This window comes from Delphinus delphis, chromosome 5, assembly GCF_949987515.2.
Source record: "Delphinus delphis chromosome 5, mDelDel1.2, whole genome shotgun sequence".
Lineage (NCBI taxonomy): Eukaryota > Metazoa > Chordata > Mammalia > Artiodactyla > Delphinidae > Delphinus > Delphinus delphis.
Genome location: NC_082687.1, coordinates 16,813,154 through 16,833,633, shown reverse-complemented (window position 1 = coordinate 16,833,633; position 20,480 = coordinate 16,813,154). Strand labels below are relative to the sequence as shown.

Genomic DNA, 20,480 nt, shown 5'->3' with positions numbered 1-20,480 from the left:
GAGTTCAAAAAAAGAAAAAATCATCTAATACTTTTGCCATGTACAATGCTCCCTCACATGTTGTCTCTACTTTCCTATCTATTAAAATTGATCACAACTACCTGTAAACTATTAGTCCATCTCTTTAACAAGGCATTAGCTTTTTTATAACATGGTACATGGGAACTAATCAAGTACTGGAAAAAAGCAGCTAAATATATAATGTGTTCTTTGCCATACAAGTTTTGTGAAGGTAAAAATTTATAGACTGTTAGATTTTTAAATACCATTTTAATAAACAAAAGGTATTTGAATGTAATATGAAGCACAAAAATGGAAAAATCATAGTTCCTCAAAGTATAAACTATCTGAAGGGTTACTAAATATTTAACATTGCTTAAACCTAGTACAGTACTTTGCAAGAACCAACCAAATTAATGCCAATCAATCCAATCTCACTTCAAAATTCAATTTCATTCTCTCCGCCCCAGTCAGTATTTACCGTATAATACCTGGGTCTACTATAATGGCTTTTTGATATCTCTACCTCACTTCTCCTCTCCTTCCAATACAAACTGGACCCTTCTATGGAACTGAAAATACCAATTTCAAGTTTTCTTCCAGTGGCTTTTTCCTGTCCACACATTCCAGCACAAAAACAACTCCTTAGCCTATATACATTGTAAGTGCACAACACAAATCGATAAATGAATGCAAAATCAAGATCTCTACCTACAGTAAACCTTCACTACCATTTGGTTACCTAAAAATCATATCCTTATGACTGCTTATAATACGCCTCACAGCCCCAACTCTGATCCCTTCCCCACACCAAAGCTTCTTACTGTCACTTTGCAACTGACTTCTATTTAATAATGAGCTTGACTTGTACTTTACTGGGAAGATGGAGGCCATGCCAGAAGCACTCTTTTGACTGCTCTCTGTACTACTGTAAATTGTTTTTTTATAGTTTCACCTATGTTGTTATTTTTCTCTAAGGAAGAATGTCCCTTCCCATTCTAACACCAAAGATTTCATTTCTTCTTTTTTCATCTATGATCTTTGCCCATCAATCATTTACTCCAGGAAATTTACTCTGTCCTTGTCCATAGGGTCCTAGCCCAACAAATGAGTTCCTGTTTCCACTACTCTAATTACTCTCACAATGCTGCCCTTCCCACAAACCGCTTCTGTCTCTTCTTTTCTCATTCAATTTCTAGAAAGTTAATACCCTCTTTTCATTTCCTCATTACTCACCATAGCCCTTGAAATTCTATTTCTTTCTCCACAAGACTCGACTTAGAGATTTTTTTAAAACATGAATGTCTGTTAATCAAATGACAAAATTCAGTATTTTTCTTGGCAGTACCTGACAGTGTTTATCACCCAACTCTTTGGAATCCATGACAAGAAAATCGTTTTCCTCGAATCTTTCAGTGCTTCTTCATAAGCTCCTTCCTTTCTTCTATACTCAAAATGTGGCTGTTTTCCTCACGCTTTCCTTTAAACATTTCCTTTAAACATTTCCATGGGTCAACCATCACTTTTAAGTGCGTGAATCTCAAAGCTCTGTCACCTGAATGTGACAACAGCACCTCAAATTCAACATGCCTCCAAACACATCCACCTGGTTGAGATCTATTTCTGTTGTTGATATTATCCAGATTTGAATTTTGGACTCATGGACTCCTTTCTCTTACCTGATACTTTCTTGGATTCTTACACACACACACACACACACACACACACACACACACACACACACACACACACACACACACACACACACACCCTCTCTTCCTTTCTATTCTCTCTTTTATTCTTCAAGCTTGAAAAGAAACAATAACCTTCTAACTGGTTATTTTTCATCTAGTCTACTGTCCAATGGTTTTTAAGTATGAATGTGTATTAGAATCATCTAGGGTGTGGCCAAGAAAATGTATTTTGAAAAAGCCCGCTAAGTGTTTCAGATACATACTTCTTGTTAAGGGCAACTGCCTATCTTATAATGTACATCTCTTTCAAATTAACTTTTTCTATGGGATCGATCTGCACATTTAACTCTTGCTCAAATACCTCCAATGACTCCCCACTGTACTAGCCTTTTTCCAATATGGGTTCCAGACATATCTCTCTACTGTATTATCTACCTTTTAAAATGCTTTTCTGTGCTCCTGAATAATCTCCTAATCCTTTCTCCACATGTCCAGATACTATGCAGATTGACTGCTTCCTCCTCTATTAACACCACTGGGAGGGCTCAAACACAAATGAGCTCCCTCCTAGGTCTCTATTGTGTATCCTCTTACAGCACCATCACTGTGTCCTATTTTACTCACATGTTTCATTACCTTGAATGCACTATTAACTCTTTAAACAAAGGAGACACACTTGAACAATTAAACAGAAGTGATTACCAGCAAAACCATTTTCCCCCTCACATTATTTGCGTTGGGTTTTCCAGAACAAAGGTAAATTATAAACTACTTACAGGCTGATCCTGACTCACCAGAAATCTCACCTGAAGTAGAGGCTTGTGGCCCAACACAGAAATCCTCCCAAGACTAGGAGTGCTAATGCCTAATCTATCCCTACAGGATGCATAGAAGGCAGAACCTACTGATTACCTGTTCTGATCAAGGTCCCAAAAGTATGAACTGTCTCTCCCTAAATTTTATTTTAGGGCTGTTAAATTTTTTGTTGATTTTTTCCCCTTAAAGTCAAATTTGGAAGGAGAAAAAATTAGAGGCAATTTTGTCCTCCATTTTAATTATATAAATCCAATAAAAAGAAAATTACTGTTGTAGGTCATACTTTAATGTTTATATGTACGTGTATATAAGTTTGTAATTATGTTATATACATTTCTTCTTCCCACTCCCTCAAGTAGGGCTGATAGAAACAAGGTCATTTCCCACAGATTATATGTATGCCTCTTAGAAATGTGGAGTTTTTTAAAGGTTTAATTTTGAAATAATTAGAGACTCACAAAAAGTTGCAAAAAAAAAAAAAATTAGTACAGACAGGTCCTATGCACCCTCCAACCAGCTTGCTCCAAGGGTAACATTTACATAACTCTAATACAATATACCAACCAGGAAAGTGACAATCTACGGACCTTGTTTAGATTTCATCAGTTTTTATATGCATTTGCATATGTGTGTGGGCATGTATAGTTCAAAGCAGTTTTATCATGTGTATAGATTCATGTAACTGTGGTAGTTTTAAATATTCACTATCGTGTAAATCAAATTTTATCAAATCGGTAACAGGCTTAAAAATAAAAGATAATTATATTTTTTGGTCTCAGAAAATAGAACTTGGATACATTACACAACACAGAAATTGAGCAGGTATAACGAATGCAAAGTAGAACTGTATTTTGGTTTAAAATAAACTAGGAAATATATTCAAGTCAAAACTTCTTGAAAATTTTAAGTTGTATGCTTGAATCAAGTTCAACTACCAAAAAACAACACATTTGGGCTATATTGTCCAAATAGAACTACGTTTGCTAAAGTACTCCGTATTATTTCTTGGATTCTGTTAAAGATGTGGTATAAGAAACAATCATATGGAGACTATTTGAGCAATTTTTTAGAACCGTTATTGAAGATACTGTCTAATGCAAACCAATATCTTTTGCAGATTTTAAGAGGAATGTATACAGAATCATCTAAGAAGCTAGTGATATCCTGATGATAAATCTCGGCTAGAATTTGTCTCAACAGTTTTTTGTTTAACTGAAGAGCTACAAAATTTCTCCTTAGCATAAAATAAAAATTACATAGCATATCAAGTTTTTCACCTTGGCAACTGAGATGCTCAAATTAAATTAGTGCTCATTATGGTAAGTATATTATCCCTGACTCTGACTAGATTTATCTTTGCCTCTCCTTATATGGATTCTGTCCTTTATACTTTAAAAAAGTATATCCTGAGTACATTAGTGTATGCATTGCATTATGTCACAGCATACTTTTTAGAAACAATAATGTTATAGAATGAATGTTTGTGTCTCCCTAAAATTCATATGTTGATATTCTAACCCCTGATGTTATGACATTAGAAGGTAATTAGGTCATGCAGGTAGAACCCTCAATGAAGAGACAGGAGAGCTTGCTTCCTCTAGCTCTCCTCTCTCTGTGAAGATACAATAAGAAGGCTGTGGGCAAACAAGGAGTGTCCTCACCAGATACTGAATCTACTACTGCTTTGATCTGGGGTGGATTTCCCAGCCTCCGAAACTGTGAGAAATAAATGTTGGTTGTTTAAGCCACTCAGTCTATGGTATTTTAATATAGCAGCCCAAACTGAGTAAGACAAATGATCATACATAAATGCTACCTATTTCCTTTGCCTAGCAGTTCATAATTTATATTGTACATCTATATATAACCTTATTTAATCCATACAACAGTCCACTTTTCCAATGAGGAAACTAAAATTCAGAAAGATTAAATGATAATTTAGTAAATGGTAGATCTGGAAATCTTATCAATCTGTAATATTTGCCTTCCAGAGAGCTTACTAAAATTTTATTTATAATTTTATTAATTTAAAAATAAACTATATTTTATAAGCAATGCACCATTTGCTTAATTTCTAAAAAATGGCTCCAAATACTACTCCCATCACCCATTTATTTTCATTCTGATCAAAAACCACATATTAAGTGTGTACTCTGTAATTGTCCATAAGTTGTGTTCCTTTGTGCATTTTATTTTCTCCACCATATTAAAAGCTCTTTAATGGCAGGAACCTTTTATAGAGCTTATGATAGGGTTACAAAACAACATCTATTTCCAACTACTATATATGTAGGAAATCTTTACAAGAGAGGATTTTCATGTGATAATAGCCATATTTACGGTCTCTAAAAGCAGTTGCATACAGTTGTTTATTCTTATATACATGATGTACTCTGATAATAAATTTATTAAAAATTACAACAGATTAGTAAAAGCTGAAGAATCTTATTTTTATACTTATTGGTTGATAATTCTATTCTACTCTAAAATTGAATACTAAAAGAAGTAGGACAAATCTACAGACCTGCAAACTCTTTAATAACATAATCAAACACTTAACCTAATTTATATCACTGAAACAAACATTTTAAATGTAAGATATAAATAGTTCTGTGTTTAATATAACTGCTGCAAACATATTCTGACTACTTAGGCAATTTCAAAGCATGTCTGTATTACTCTTATCTAACCAACTTACATTATGAAATATTACAGAATTATTGCTAATTCTTTTTCAGCGTTTGCAGTCAGAATAATAAATATTTTCTTCATCCCTTACATTAAAAGTAGTGTAACACAGTTAGAATCACTAATATATAAATAGGTCCATGCATGTACTTGGGCATCCTTTCATTTTTACACTTCTTGAAGTCATTGAAATAAACAATATTTAGTTTACCTCATAAACAATGGCTTTGCCAAGCCTGATTACCACCTCATTTTGGTAGATTTATTTCTTCATTAGTGAGCAAGAATTCAATTTCCTTTATATCATGTAAGACAGCATGTCATACAAGCTTCTTAAGTGCGCATCTTTCTAATAATAGGACTAATTACATAATCAAAAGCACTAATTTCATTTCTGTAAAGAGGTATATTTGTTTAATTTTAATTAATTTTAATTTTATATTATTCTTTCTCTGGTATACAAAAAGGCACAAATATTTAATTTCACGCATTTTCTTTTAGCCTCTACTAAATGACTTGACCAGTATTTCTGATATCAATTATTTCCTGACCTCAAGCAGTACCATCTACAAACAGAGAAAGCTCAGTCTCCAGTCACCAATTTATCCCTACGAATTATAAACATGGCGGGGGGGGTATTTAACATGAAGCTCTTCGATACTATAAGACCATTTAATTATATAAGCAATTTTAAATGTGCACAGTTATATAAACAAAACTAATCATTAAAAGAAGAGAATACCACAAAAATGGCCAGGTAAGGAGAAAAAGGGGCTCATTTTTTTCCATATCACCTTTGAGAGAAATGTGTAATTAAACAGGCCAAATGTATGCACTGCTGAGATGTAATACTACATTATCTAAAATCATATCTCCTAGCATATCCCATCACAGCTTTGCTGACTTCTTTCCAAATTGAAATATAATTTTTCTCTCTTCTTTGATCTAAAAGATGTCAAACTTCTTATAAAAAGAATTATTTTGGAGAAGTTAAAGGGCAAAGAGTTAAAACGTTGCTTATATCAGAAGTCTGGATACTTCGAAAAAGAAATCCATAAATGCCTTGGCAGCTCTCTGGAAGCACAGAAAAAAGACCAGGCATTTTAAATGAAAACTGTTCCCACTCGCTGATGCTTTCATCTCTATATGCAAGAGAGAGACTGGGTGGGATTCAAAAAGTTCATCAGCAACAAAGCCTCACCCTGTCCCATTTAGCAGTTATATCAGTCTATTACCTGATGTTAGGATATATAAGACCGTTTCCTTCCATTAGGAAGAGTTCCATAAAATGGGCACTGTCAAAGCTGGGAAATCTGAAATCTGACCTACTTTTTTCAAAAGATTTCCATGAATTTCGTGGTAAGTGTAATTCTTTCTACAGTTAGAGCTCTCCTTTCAAAAAGAACTGTTAACTGACATATGCTGGCAAATTGCCTTACGTTTTAAGTATCAAAATAAAAATCTATAAAATATGCACAAATTTCTCACATATTTATCTCTAATACTGAATTCCCATGCTACTTTATGTATACGTTGACTTTACTATCTGTTGTAAGCCCAATAAAATTCTGAATAAACCCACTCTAAAAAATTATTCATTTGGAATACATTTATAAAACAAGAATAAACTGATTAGTCCTATGGGTAAGTTTGATAAAATACAAACGTGAATTTTAAAACACATGTTATCTGTAAGAAGAAGATTCCTTGTATGTACAAGGCTGTCATTTGTAGTTTTCTATTCTCCGTTTAGGAATGAAGCATTACATTCTTAAGAGGGAAGAAGGTTAATTAATTAATTAAAATAGAAGTTATTCAATACTTTTTAAAGAGAGAAATCTAATTTCTGGGTTCTTTCAAACTCCTGCTTGTCATAATATGTCACTGCATTTCAAGTAAATTAAAAAATCAACCACACAGCATCACATTTATAGACTTTGATATCATTCTTGTAATTAAAATAAAGGTGCTGTACTCTTCCTACAACTGTTCTGGAGAAATCACTCATAAACTGACATAGATTTAATTTCAAATAAAAGGATAAGAAAGCATACAGTATTATGGAAATTATATGCTTAAGACAGCATGGCACAATGAATACATTTTTACCACATGATTTACAGTAATAAATCACTTCTTATATTTATTCATTTTTAAGATTACTAACTTCATTTTCCTTAAACAAGGTTTAAATGTATAAAAAGTCTGTATTCAGTATGCTTAATTTTCTATTTAACTATAGTTTTCATTGAATTGAATGAGAATAAAGTGGTTATAAATATTCACAAATAAATGAAACAAAAAATTAACTTCATAGCCTAAAGCATACCCACAGACTTTATACTGTATACCTCATAAGAACAGAGTAAATGGATATGATAAACAGCATAATAATGGACTTCAGTTTCATCAAAATGATACTTATTAAGCAGACATTTATTACACTAACTTCAAGGTTCTTTAGCGTATACAGGAAATAAAATTACTCTGTGCCCATAAAAATCATAGCAAGATGAGACAATAGATCACTATGGGTATTTCTTCCATTGTGCCAATATTAAGTGAAACTCTAGGACAAAAGTACTCAAAACAGATAATTCCTATGATGTTCAAACAATGCGTAATTCAAGAATATCTAAACTGAACAAAGATTAAAGAATACTTTTGATAGCCTTAAATTCTAGTAATAAACACAGAAGATAAGAATAAAAAGAGTAATGATTATATTCTCCAAATACTTGCCATCAATCTTTGCCTATTACTCTGCAGGGGTCTATTAAATATACATTGTTAAAATTAATCATATAAAATACACATTCATTCTTGAAAGCTAACGTTAGAAGCTACAGTGTTTAATAAAAATCCTAAATATGAAAATGCAAGTTATAAACATAGAGCACTAGGATTTTATAAACAAAGCTAATACCCTAGGATAGTAAGAATTGGAATGAAGGCACGGATAGGTAAATTTATAAGCAGCATTAGGGACTGAAATTCTCCAATTAAAATTCACATTAAAAGACATCCCGTGTCCTCAGATATAATATATAATATTCCAGAAAAAGGAAAGAATAAATGAGGCTAGTCTTACCACCACTGCTACAGAGAAGTTATAACTGAAAGCTGTAGTTTCAATCTTTTTTTCTGCTTCTTTCTTTTATTATAAATAAATATGTTTATGACTTTATTTTGTCTGGCTTATATGCACAAATCACTTTTTGAAACACTGTGTATTATAAAAGAGCTATCTATGATTTTTGTACGTAAACTCAATGGGGAAAATAAACAATAAAAGTTATCCTAGTTGTATAAATAGAACTAAATTCTTAGGAGACTTTAAAGGTGAATGTTAAAAAATGTGTTTTTGTCTCAGAAATCTAAGGAAAATCAGGATAAGCCTAATTAAACTGAATATACTGAAGATTTTTTTCTGTATTTTGTTTGCATATACGTGGGAAGGAAAAGTAGAAAATGTAAAAATTTTGCAATATCTATACCCATACCCAAGTTCTTGCTTTCTCTTTGCCTAGTAGAACAGTATATTATATAAAGTGGTGAGGATGACAATGACGTTATGACAAATAGGAATGGAATCAATGCAAGATGCAATAGGCCAATCTAGCTCTTGAGAAGATAATGGTTTTTATGAATGGCTTTACTGAATTGCAAGTAATTAAAAATGTATTTGGACAGACTTAGAAACTAAAAAATGTGTTCAGAAGTATTCTCATGCAGAGATGGTACTTCAATAAAACCTAATTGAAAAGATATATTTTTTTCCTAAAATTAGAAGATCCAATTCTTAGAAAATGACTTATTTTCCTCTGAAAATATCATTTGTGATATGAGAAAAAGAATTCATTTCAGATAAGTCTTAGATAAAAGAATACTATGGCCCGAATTTCCATCGATTCAGCTACATAAGCAGAGCTAAGTCATACTGGCTCACATTAATGTCTTAGCCTAGAAAAGACAGTGCTAATACTAAAAGCAGAATTATTATGAAAATCGTAATTCTTAAACAAAAGTTTATAAGTGTACCATTGCTATTTCAACACTTACGGCTATCGTAACATATGTTTCCTAGAGCCCTGCCAGTTTGAAGCAGCACTTCCTGGTCTTTGCTATTTAGCAGCTGCACCAGTGGTGAAATTAATCCTGCATCCACACATGGAATTCGCATAAATTCTGAAAAGAAGAACATATTTAATTAAAAAATAAAGATTCTCAATTACATAAAAAACCTCCCTTAATAAAATAAATATCTAATATGAAAATGTTTAAGATGGCTTACTATCTGAAGAGTACATTTCTGTCTAAAAGTATCATTACAACCCTACTAAATACTTCATGAAATAAGTACACAAAAATGAGCGGGGTCATATTTTTCTTTGCTGATAGTCTCTACCATAAACCAAAAGAATTTTTCATTAACTTTAATTATACCTAATTTATCACTATCTTCTTATACCTGGATGTTATAAGAGGAGGAAGGTGGAGGGGGGAGGGGGGGAGGAGTTGGAGGAGGGGAATAAGATGTAAAGGTTTTGTTTGCTTTCACACATTTTCAACTTCAGTTATCAGCACTGTAGACACATAACAGTACCTCGTTTCAGAAATTTGTTGTTGTTGTTGTTATTATTATTATTAGACACTCTGAGAGTACAATTCTAAAAAGGAAGAAATATTCAGATACTTCCTCTTTTACTTATTTTTCCTTTGCCTCAAATCCATCTTAAATCTGTTATATAGGGGAACACTTTATTTAAAAGATATCAAAATCTTTTACTGCAATTTATGGTCATAGCTATGCTCCCACGTTAAACTTGCCCCTGGAACTTCTTACTAATACTCTGGATTTTGAACATCAGCACATAGTCAGGTACGCTAATTTTTAGAGAGTTCCTTTTGTATGTACAAATTTAACCATAATTATATTTTATAATTAATCCAAATCTAACAAGTATATGCTAACACTTCTCTTCTATTATTATATAACGTGCACAGCAGAGTGACGATGAACAGATCAACTTCCAATTTCTTTTTTTCTCCGGTTCACACAATCTTCTTTCATTGTCAAGTTTCTAACCAGAAGAAATATAAGGCTAGTTAATATCTCTGTTGGGTCATGTTGCATTTCTGAAGATATTTATTTAAAAAGAAAGACTCTAATCCACTTTCTCAGCCAGTCACTTAAAAAAGAAACAATGTGACGATTAAGCAGTAAACAACCATTTAAATGGATCCCATTTATTTTAACCAGTAGGGATTAGTGGCATGCCCTTAACAAGCCTCTGAGTAAAAGTATAAATGCTATAAATTATGTCTTTAAAACATAGTTGTCATCTACTAGAGTGTAACTAGAAGCAACCTCTAGCAGCAGAGTTATCATGCAACTGTGACCAAGTATTATAAGGATTGATACTATTAAGTAATAAGATCATATAGGAATGGCAAGCCATTTCAAAAAAAAAATCTATTCAAAATTTCTCAATCTATGCTATGTGTGTGTGCTCATTCTTAAGAAAAAAAGTTTTAAGATAAAAATTGATTTCTGGAAACTATACTGTGTTTCTAATGAAGTTAAAAATAAATTACTTGATCTTAAAAATCAAGCTGCTTTGCATCTAAGAAGATTTAGATAGTGGTTGCTCTAAGTTAACAAACAATATCTGAAGGGGTTTCATTTTCAAACTAGATCTGCTTCAGGAGTTCTTTGTTGTCCCAAGGTGATCCCTATCTATTCAGAGCAGTTCAAATCTTCTTGAAGTACACTAAATACTCCAGACCACTAGGAATCTCTGAACATTTATGACCAGCTCAACTCCAGAGCACAGCATAATGATTATAAATTACAATAGCTTAGATGTACATCCAAACAATAGATGGTCAGTTTTCATTAACAACCAAAAAATGATTTACCAATATTGGAATTTGGAAAGATATTTTGAGCACCTCTAAACAAATGAAAAAATTTCATGGCAATTCTTTCTGGTAACACACATATGAACAAGTTGTTTTACTGGGCTAAAAACATACTTTACAATGCCACCTGCCACAGTGACTCCACAATGTATAAAATTGTGTAAAACTGAAGCCAGAATTTTAAAGTTTCTTTTTTTAAAGTATAATATATGCAACTTACTAAAATAAAAGAACTAAAAATAATATCAAACTTTGACAAACTGAGGCATACTAATGGTATTACATTTAGCATGGCCTCCCCTTTTGCTTAAAAACTGCTTTAAGAAGTCAGTGTTTTTCTCAAATTGACTAAACTAAAATCATACACAAATATTTCTGCTACAAAATAATTCTTCCAAAGAATCCCCTCTCACTGGATATAAACCATATATAATGGGACGGCTATTTTATAATCTATGCTTTGCTATCATTACATGGAAACCTAAGAAATAAATGTTTCTCATGAAGATGAATTCAGAAACCAGTATGTATTCCGACTACACTGTTGCAGTCAAGTGCCAACGTCAGTAGGTCAGACTAAAAAGAAAAAAACAGTGAGTTTATCTGGATATAACACAAACCAACGTATACACTGAAAAAGGGTAAGCTCTCCTGTGACAATGAAGACGAATGACTCAGTGGCAGCTCAAGAATCCTGTAACCAAAGCAATAAATGATACAGGTACAGGACTAGCAGTGCTGTTCTTTAATTCTACTCTGAAGGAATGGAATAGCAAATGGGAAACGTACGAATAGAATGACTATAATGATAGTCATTTTAAACAACATTTCATTACGTGAAAAAAGTCAAAGAAAAAAAATAGAAAGAAAGTAAAAAGGTCTAATCTACAAAATTAAAACATAAATTAATAAAACATACTGACAGGTAGGGTGTAAAACTGAAGATGTTCCCAGCAGAAAAGTTCTTGAGGAAAACCTCACCATTTTTGGCTATTTCTGCTATGATGTTAGCTACTTTGGCTGTGCAGGAAGACTGTGGAACCAACAGACTTGCAAACAGTTGAAGTATTCCACTTCCTTGGATTTTTTCACTTGTTTCCATATCTGAAAGAGATACATACAAAGACCTTCAGTGAACATCTTCAACACTAACACTGACAACTTCATCTACAATAAATTCTTTCTTTAAGAATTTTCACCATCCATAATAGAAACAGTTCATTATATATCAAAATGTGTATATTTATATAAAATTACCTTCAGTTCCACAAGCTGCTTTTACGTTCAGTTTTTATCTATGCAAAACACTTTCTAATACAATCTTTTCTAAATCTACAGATTATAAAGGAATCCTTTCTGAATATACCATTTGCATACCAAATTTACTTCTCAATGTTATTTCCAACACTGTCTATTCAGAGTAGGAATGCTTTACTTTCTACTTCCCTTCTGAATTCTCTAACAGTGTGTTATTAATACATGTGAATTCTATGATTACCTATAATGCTACAGCAATTAAAAAAAGTAAGTGGCAACTAAATATGCTAAAAACTCATCTCATATCATTTTATATGCAGTGATAGAAGAGACTATTCAGTTCCATATGATTACTATGTTTCTCACACAACTTATTCAAACCACCACTAATGAGAAAGGGAAATAGTCAACAGCAATAAGCCCTGGTATTTAGAACTCTATATGGTGATATAGAAATTCAAGAAGACCTACTTCTTTCCTTTTCTTTCCATCTTTGTTAAAATACAAATAAAGAGCCTTTGTATGAAATCAAGCTGCTTCATGTAAGAAGCATGACCTATTAAAATAAAAAACAGGAACACCTGGAATGATGATGGAAATAAAGACAAGCTCAAGGAAACAAAATTTAAAATCACTCTTTGGCTCTTAACAACGAAGAGGAATGGCATTGTTTAAAAACAGGGAGCTCTAAGGCTCATTAAGACATTCTATTTAAATTTATTTCCATGTGTAGCTCCTCTATATCCTTTACATCCTTTGGTTATACAAACAAACAAGAGAACTCTAAAGATTTCTTGCTAAGTAAATGGCAGTTGCTCTGATCAACAGAGAGTAGGGAATCATTGCTAATAATTTGAGAAAGTCTACAAAAAATTATCTATTTCTTTATAGTAAGCGCTGATTAGGGCTTCCCTGGTGGCGCAGTGGTTGAGAGTCCACCTGCTGATGCAGGGGACGCGGGTTCGTGCCCCAGTCTGGGAAGATCCCACATGCCGCGGAGTGGCTGGGCCCGTGAGCCATGGCCGCTGAGCCTGCGCGTCCGGAGCCTGTGCTCCGCAACGGGAGAAGCCACAACAGTGAGAGGCCCGCGTACCGCAACAAAACACAATCTCTTCATATAGTAAGCGCTGATTGTTTAGCTCAGTGTTTTTCAAACTGTGGGTCCCAATCCATTAAGAACCCTGAAATCAATCTAGTGAGCAAGGACCAGCAATTTCTTAAAAAGAGAAATAGAATCAACAATATCCACAACAACAACAAAAGAATAGAAAAAAATTCTTTTGTGGACAGTAAGGTAAAACACTGAGTGAAACACATGCACATGTAACTGTATGTGTGTGCTTACTGAATGTAAAATGTACCACTAATCGTAGATTCTGGTCAAAAAGTTAAAAAGCAATGTTCTGTGTAACCCAGGACTAGCCAGGATTCTGGGTTAAAGAGGTATAACACTCTTAACATTATCAGAAGACGCTGGAATTGTTGAATGGCTGAAGCAATAGAAAATTATACGGAAAATTATTTATAAATTTGTAAAAATTGAAAATTGTAAAAGTTCCATGGATTTGTTATCTTAAAAACATTTCTTTGCAATTACTGCAGTTACTTGGGTATATGTGCATGTTTATATATGACATTAGTACAAAAGATCAAGTAATCAAAATTAGTCAACGTTGAAACTCCATCCATGCATTTCCTTTTCCATAAGCCTAGTACACTTTAATACAGCTAATACTATTTTGGTTTTCTTACATTTTATGTACTGTAATAAAAAAGGATATTTTGGAGATACTTTAAAACAGTGCTTTTTATTAGGTGAAGAAACAGAAGCCCAGAAAGATAAAGTAACCTTGTCTAAAGTCACCAATAATCATAGAGCATGAAGAGCAAATTCAGATTCTACTACACTAAAAATTCAACATGTGTATCACCTGGCAACCACTGGTGTTATTTTTTAGAACAGAAAACTTACTTAAGCATAAGTAAATGAAATTTGTCTTTCTGTACGCTGCTACTCACTGGTTTCTCACAATTCAGATTATTACAAATGTAAAGTACACATGACAGAACATAAACACAGGAGCTGTCCTTTCAGCAAGCGCATTTATAAAATACAATGTGGCTTTTCACTTTTACTTTGTTTCTTGGATTAAAAAATACATTTTTAAGGTACCACCTGAAAATCTGACACCAAGTTTCTGTTAATTATTATTATCATTATTATTCTTTCTAGCAAGAAGTCAAAAGAACTGAACTGTTTGCCATGTTAAAATTCTTCCTTTTCAGACCACTGCTACAACGGTAGGACACTGGGGTTGACTGCCCCAGGGGTCTTGTCCCACCATCTGCTGGTGCTAGGATGACAGCAAGAATCTGGCATGAGGGATGAATCATGATTAGATGTGAAGCTGAGGCATTTGTGTGTGTGGAGGCGAGCAGTTAACTGCAAATCACCCAGGCACGTCTCACTTTAACTATAACTAAAAAAATGGCTTAACATCAGAGCTGAATGTCAGGGGCACAGGGAAAAAAAGAAAACAAAGCAATACAAGACTCTTGCACTCTGATGAGTTTCCATGGATTACAATCCAGGGAACTGGGAAAACAATTATAATAAGATGAATCAAGATTTGGGAATAGTATTTTTTTAATACTATTGTCAGAGAAATAAAAGGGAAAATATAATCTGGTTTTTCACATAAATCTGATTTACAATTTAGAAAAATCGAAAAGGAATTCTATTTACTTGCTAGCATGTGGATTTATATATAGGTTTAGAACTTAAACAGCTGGGAATTATCTTCTTTCGTTTGTCATGAAAACATAAAGGGCCAAATACTGCTTATCATTAAAATGCCACTATCCAATAAACAATTACAAAGTTTCAGCCTCATTTCATATATGCTTTCTACACTGGCATTCTACTGCATCTCACAATGTGTATCTGTGAACTAAACATGTTCACAGATATCTATGAGCACCGCTGAAATGATTTTAAGAGAGCATTAAGAAGGCGTCAGTGGTGGTGTTTGCAGGTCTAAATGAATGACTGCTTGTAAAAAGAGATCATGTGTTGTGATCAGGAGTCCTAAAAAAAAAAAAGGCAGACTTTTCATTATCTTTAGCCATACTACTACTGACATTGGAACTATACCCATTTTAAATAATTGCAGGAATCAATTCCACTTCTTTCTCCCCCTTCACATTTAGGTGCAGTCATAAAAGCGTTTGAGTATGCCTACAAATTATAGGCAGCTGGCAGTCCTTGAATTTTGAAGGACCCATACATGAAGGGCAGTTGCTACTCTAAAATAATATCTGTGGAGCTACGGCAGGAGTCATATCCATTAGAGTAGCCCTTGCAGTTCTGCAAGCACTCATTCTGTCTCTGCAGTCCTATGTCCACACCCCACCTGACCCCCTGGTGGCAAGGAGCTGCTTCGTTATGAAACTGCCAGGGACAGAAAGAAAAAGAAAACTGGGCAATTGGGTCAGAGAAACTTGAAAGAAGAGTAAATCAAGAAGCTGTGCTACAATGCTGTAGGGAGAGGAGAAGTTAAAGCACAACTCATAGAATTTCTCAAGACCAATAACCCAGGAGAAGACAGAGAATGGGTGGAATAGGAATGGGAATTTAAGATATGGCTCGAAAAATGCTAAAGTTCCCAACAAAGCTGCCAAGTAAATACATTAAAATGATTGGCTTTACAGTTAAATATCAGGAGCAGGTTTTCAGGTATGCTGCTATAAGCTGAATTTATGATGTTATGTTGGCATATAGGCTTTATGAGGAGAAACTAATGAAGAGCATTTGATAGCCAATTTACAGTAAACTCCAAATTAGAAAAACAAAAATAATGACTGTTATTACTGTGACTCCATTAGATTAAAAATGTACTTGGATTATTTACTTCTAGTTATGAGAACAATAAAGAATTGCTATTTTTACTTATATTATATGTCCAAGGATCCTCGTGACTGACTGTGAAGAGAAGACTCAGATTTGGGATTGACTGCAAGGACAAGGAATATGACTCCAGGGCTGTGTGTGTACCGTTGTCTCTGGGGAACTATTTATTTCTCAAGGGGTAGATTTTTAGAATAGGGTGTAACAAGAGATCTGGCCCTGTGCCTGGGAGATCTGATCCAAATCCAAGGTTTCATTTCCTACCACACAGACGAGCCCCAAATCCTCTCTCCCTTTATCCAAAGGAAAACAAAGCATGTGCGCTTGGATATACAATAAATACCTCAAATTTATCATTTCCAAAGTCCAATTTACTCTCTTCCTTTCCTTTCATTTTAGTCTCTATTGCAGTTAATGGCAGGGAACCCATCTAAGCCAGAAGCCCTAGAATGATTATAAATTTTTCTTTTAGTAAATGCCTTGCTACCGCCCATGTTAATCAGAAAGTACTGTAAGTTCTGTAGATTCCATCTGACTAGCATCTTGTGCATCTATCCTTTCCTTGTTACATTCGTGCTACTTCCAGTTCTCAATTCTGACCTTTATTAAATGCAACAGCCTCCTCAAGAGTCTCCCTAACTCCAGCCTCCCCTGCAACTGTCATCTACATTGACAGCAGAATAAGCTTCTGGAAATACAAATTTTATGTCACTCTCCTACTTTAAATCTTTAAATGATCGTCTATAAGTTTTAATTAAACATTCAAGCACATCCATGACATTTATATTTCCCAACCATATCTCCTGATACTCCTCCATTGATATCCTACATTCTAGCCACACTAAATTGCTTACAGAAATCTAAATTAATCATTTTATTTCATACTTTCTTACTGCATTTGTTCCCTCTCTGAAATGCCACACCCACACCACCACTATAGCTAATTCCTACACAGAGGCATAGTGTCCTCATTTAAAGGCACCTGACTGAGAGCCATTTAAACTTTTAAAGATATCTGACTACCATAAAAACTCATTTTTTAAAACAGGCATGTGACACAGGCATGATAGGTTATGTTTTCTTCATACTACAAATAAAGCTATATGATTATATTGGAAAAGCAATAAGAAACCAATTTTTCTGATTCCTAGTCCAGTGCTCTTCCTAACACAACTGTTAATTTAGAAGATATATAGTGCTAACAATACCTTGACCAGATTCACCAAGTTATTACGTGACAAATATTTTTATTTAACGTATTTTTCAGAAGTAAGAACTAAACTAAGACAACTGGGTAAGAAAGGGATGCACAGTATTTTGAGATAGATAAATTGACTCAGTGATTGAAGGAGAGAAAGGGAACTGTGTACAGAGAAAGTGAAACAGGTTTAAAATATATTTAAAACACGGAAGAGGACTATACTGGGTATAAGATTAAAGGGCCTGATAAATGAGAAATTAATGTTTCTAAAAGAAAATGGAAGTATATGGGGGGTTGTTATAAAATGCTTTTTCTTTCACTGATGAGAATCTTTTTCCCGCAATAAAGATTTTAAGCAAATAAAAGGAACATGAAGTACAGGAAAGAAAAGGCTGGATATAGTCATGAAAAGAAACAGGGCAGAACAAAGACCCATTTGCACAATGACTCACCATCAGAAAGAGGTCTTACTAAAAGATTAAGTTGTGAGAGTCATTTATAAAATTACAATAAATGATTTTGACAGTTTTGCAGTCATTTCAATTCCAGGGATAATGTAAGCTGTGGGAGTTGGAGAAGTTATGTATTTGGAAATCACTAGAATGAGCAGGGAGATCTGCTAGTCTGACTATTTTCCTTAAACTTACCACCAACTAGGTCAGTTGCTAAAAACTGAGTTGGTTAAAAAATAAAAGAAAGATATTTGCTGAGAAATACCCGGAGGAACCGTGCTAATGATTGTGGTAAAAGCAGAGTATATAACTAGAATCGTTCAACTCTAAGTTCACAGTAATTACTGAAAACGTGGTCCCTACGGTAAACGTGGATTTCCTCACTTCATACTAAGAGAACGAGGACATAGTAAAACACAGTGAAGGAATATTTTTAGTAAAAGATCTATCTCCATCCTGTGAAACACCTTGGGGAAAAATATGAAGTAAACAAAGCTAAAGAGATTGGCATCTGTAGGTCACAGGGCAGTCTTCATGTAGGGATTAATGACCTTACAAAAATAGACCCCAGAGAGATGCCATGCTTCTTCCACCATGTGAGGTTCCAGTGAAAAGACAGCGGTCTATGAATCGGAGAGCAGGCCCTCACCAGAATCTGCTGGTGCCTTGGTCTTGGACTTCCCAGCCACCAGAAGTGTGAGGAATACCACCTAGTCCAGGCTATTTTGTTACAGCAGCCCACGCGGACTAAGACGTATGGCATAAAAGTCCTTTCATAATTTGACCCCTACTCCCTTTCCAGTTTCAGTTTCTGATTGAACTAGGTTTCTTCCCCACCACTGTGACATTGTATATGTTGCCTCCATTGCTTGGGATGTTCTTCCCATAATCCTTGTGCCCTCACATTACCTGGGTAAAGTACACTGTATTTTCAAAATCCAGCATTCCCTGATCCTGCTTATCAAATTCACCCCTCTTCCCCAATATTCACACACAATGTTGTAATTGTTTCCAAGCTGTTAGAACCTATTTGGTAGCTGAAGACTTGGAGTAGATGAGATTATCCACAGAAGATGTCTTTTTACTGAGTCCCTACCACATTGGGAATATAAGCTAAAGGATACAAATCATATCCTCAGTGAGCTGTCTAGTAAGAGAAAGAGAGAGGTAAATAAATTACCACAATTCACTGTGACTGGTAACACCATGGAGGTTACATACAATGTATAATGGGAAGCAGTCACAGTTCCATGAAGATCATAGAAATTTCCATAAACAAGGTAACATTTAAACTGAGTTCTGAAGCCCAATAAAGCATGTTCTAAGCAGAAAAAGGAGAAAAATTTATTCCACAAAGAAGGAACACATAAAAAGCACTACTATCTGAAGCTAGAGACCCTAAATTTGTAATAGCAACATTCTGTACCACTGGGTGATTTTTTTACCAGCAGCTGGAGGCTGCCAGAATTGAGAAGTGGAAAAGGTAGATGGCTGATATTATCTGAGGTTTGAAGAAAAGGTAGGTAAAAGGAGAAGGATAAGAGAATCCACCTATGAAACACCCATTTATCCATCAGAATCTAGGTGAAATGGCAGTCCCTCTGTGACACTCTGAAAGACTCTTACAACTATGAATTGAACCCAGTTCTCTGAACACTTTGTAATCAGCTCTATTATATAATGTGTTACACTGTATTAAAACTTATCTGTTACTTGTCTATCCAATCGCTCCAGGGCAAGGTACCAACTAATGCATGGTGGTACCCAATTAATGCTAGTTGAGTAGAACTGCCCTGTGCTTAAGGAGTTTATAACTGAATAAAAAAAGGCATACACACATAATTAATATACACCGAAATAAGTTCAACTAGAGGGATGCATAAGCTCTCCTACAGAATACTAAAGATGGAGCAACTGAGTTACATTTATTAATGTTGTAGAAGTTGTAATTACTTTTAACAGAAAAGAAGATTGAGCTTATAAGGAGACTGTCTTATATTTTAAGAATTTTCTCATCAAGAATGGAAGTCTTTTTGGTAGCATTACCAATCGCTAGCTTATGCAGAGACTAAACTTTTCACTTTGCATTAAGCTAATCAGGTCTCAGATTACATTTTTTCAAAAGCAAACATATGCAAAAATGTTCTTGAAACTTCAGACATCATTTTAGAAACTACTTTGTTTTTATCTTATCCCTCCCACATGCACACATCAGAAAGAAAAGGTGATCAATCCATAAGTAAGTTATTATGAGCAAAATGAAAACATTCTGTTTGCTCCTTTAGTACAAGGAGGAGAAAAGACGCGTAACGCTTAAATATGGGCAGAGAAAATTACCAGCATCTAAGTGAACTCACCTCAGAGAACACTGTGTGCTAAAACCCAGATGTCTCTTAAAAAAAAAACCCACTACTCTGCCTTTTGGAGTCTCAGTTTGGGGTTTATCACAACAAATACTAAAAAGCAGGTCATAAAATCAACCTTAGTCAAATCAACTAGACTTGCTTGTGGAAAGCTCTAATGTTAAGGGCATCATTCCT

The 20,480-nt window shown here is 34.2% G+C and overlaps 1 protein-coding gene across 7 annotated transcripts in view; it reads right to left on the bottom strand.

The window, feature by feature from the left end:
• The window catches only part of RAP1GDS1 (Rap1 GTPase-GDP dissociation stimulator 1), a 255,273-nt gene that overhangs the window by 85,882 nt on the left and 148,911 nt on the right, over positions 1–20,480 (bottom strand). For all 7 annotated transcript variants that reach the window (XM_060012003.1, XM_060012000.1, XM_060012001.1 and 4 more), the window contains 2 exons: positions 12,105–12,227; positions 9,261–9,386 (listed from right to left, as the gene is read on the bottom strand). In XM_060012003.1, the coding sequence (XP_059867986.1) occupies positions 9,261–9,386; positions 12,105–12,225 (247 nt within the window). In that variant the 5' untranslated portion in view covers positions 12,226–12,227. The remainder of the gene's footprint in view (positions 1–9,260; positions 9,387–12,104; positions 12,228–20,480) is intronic.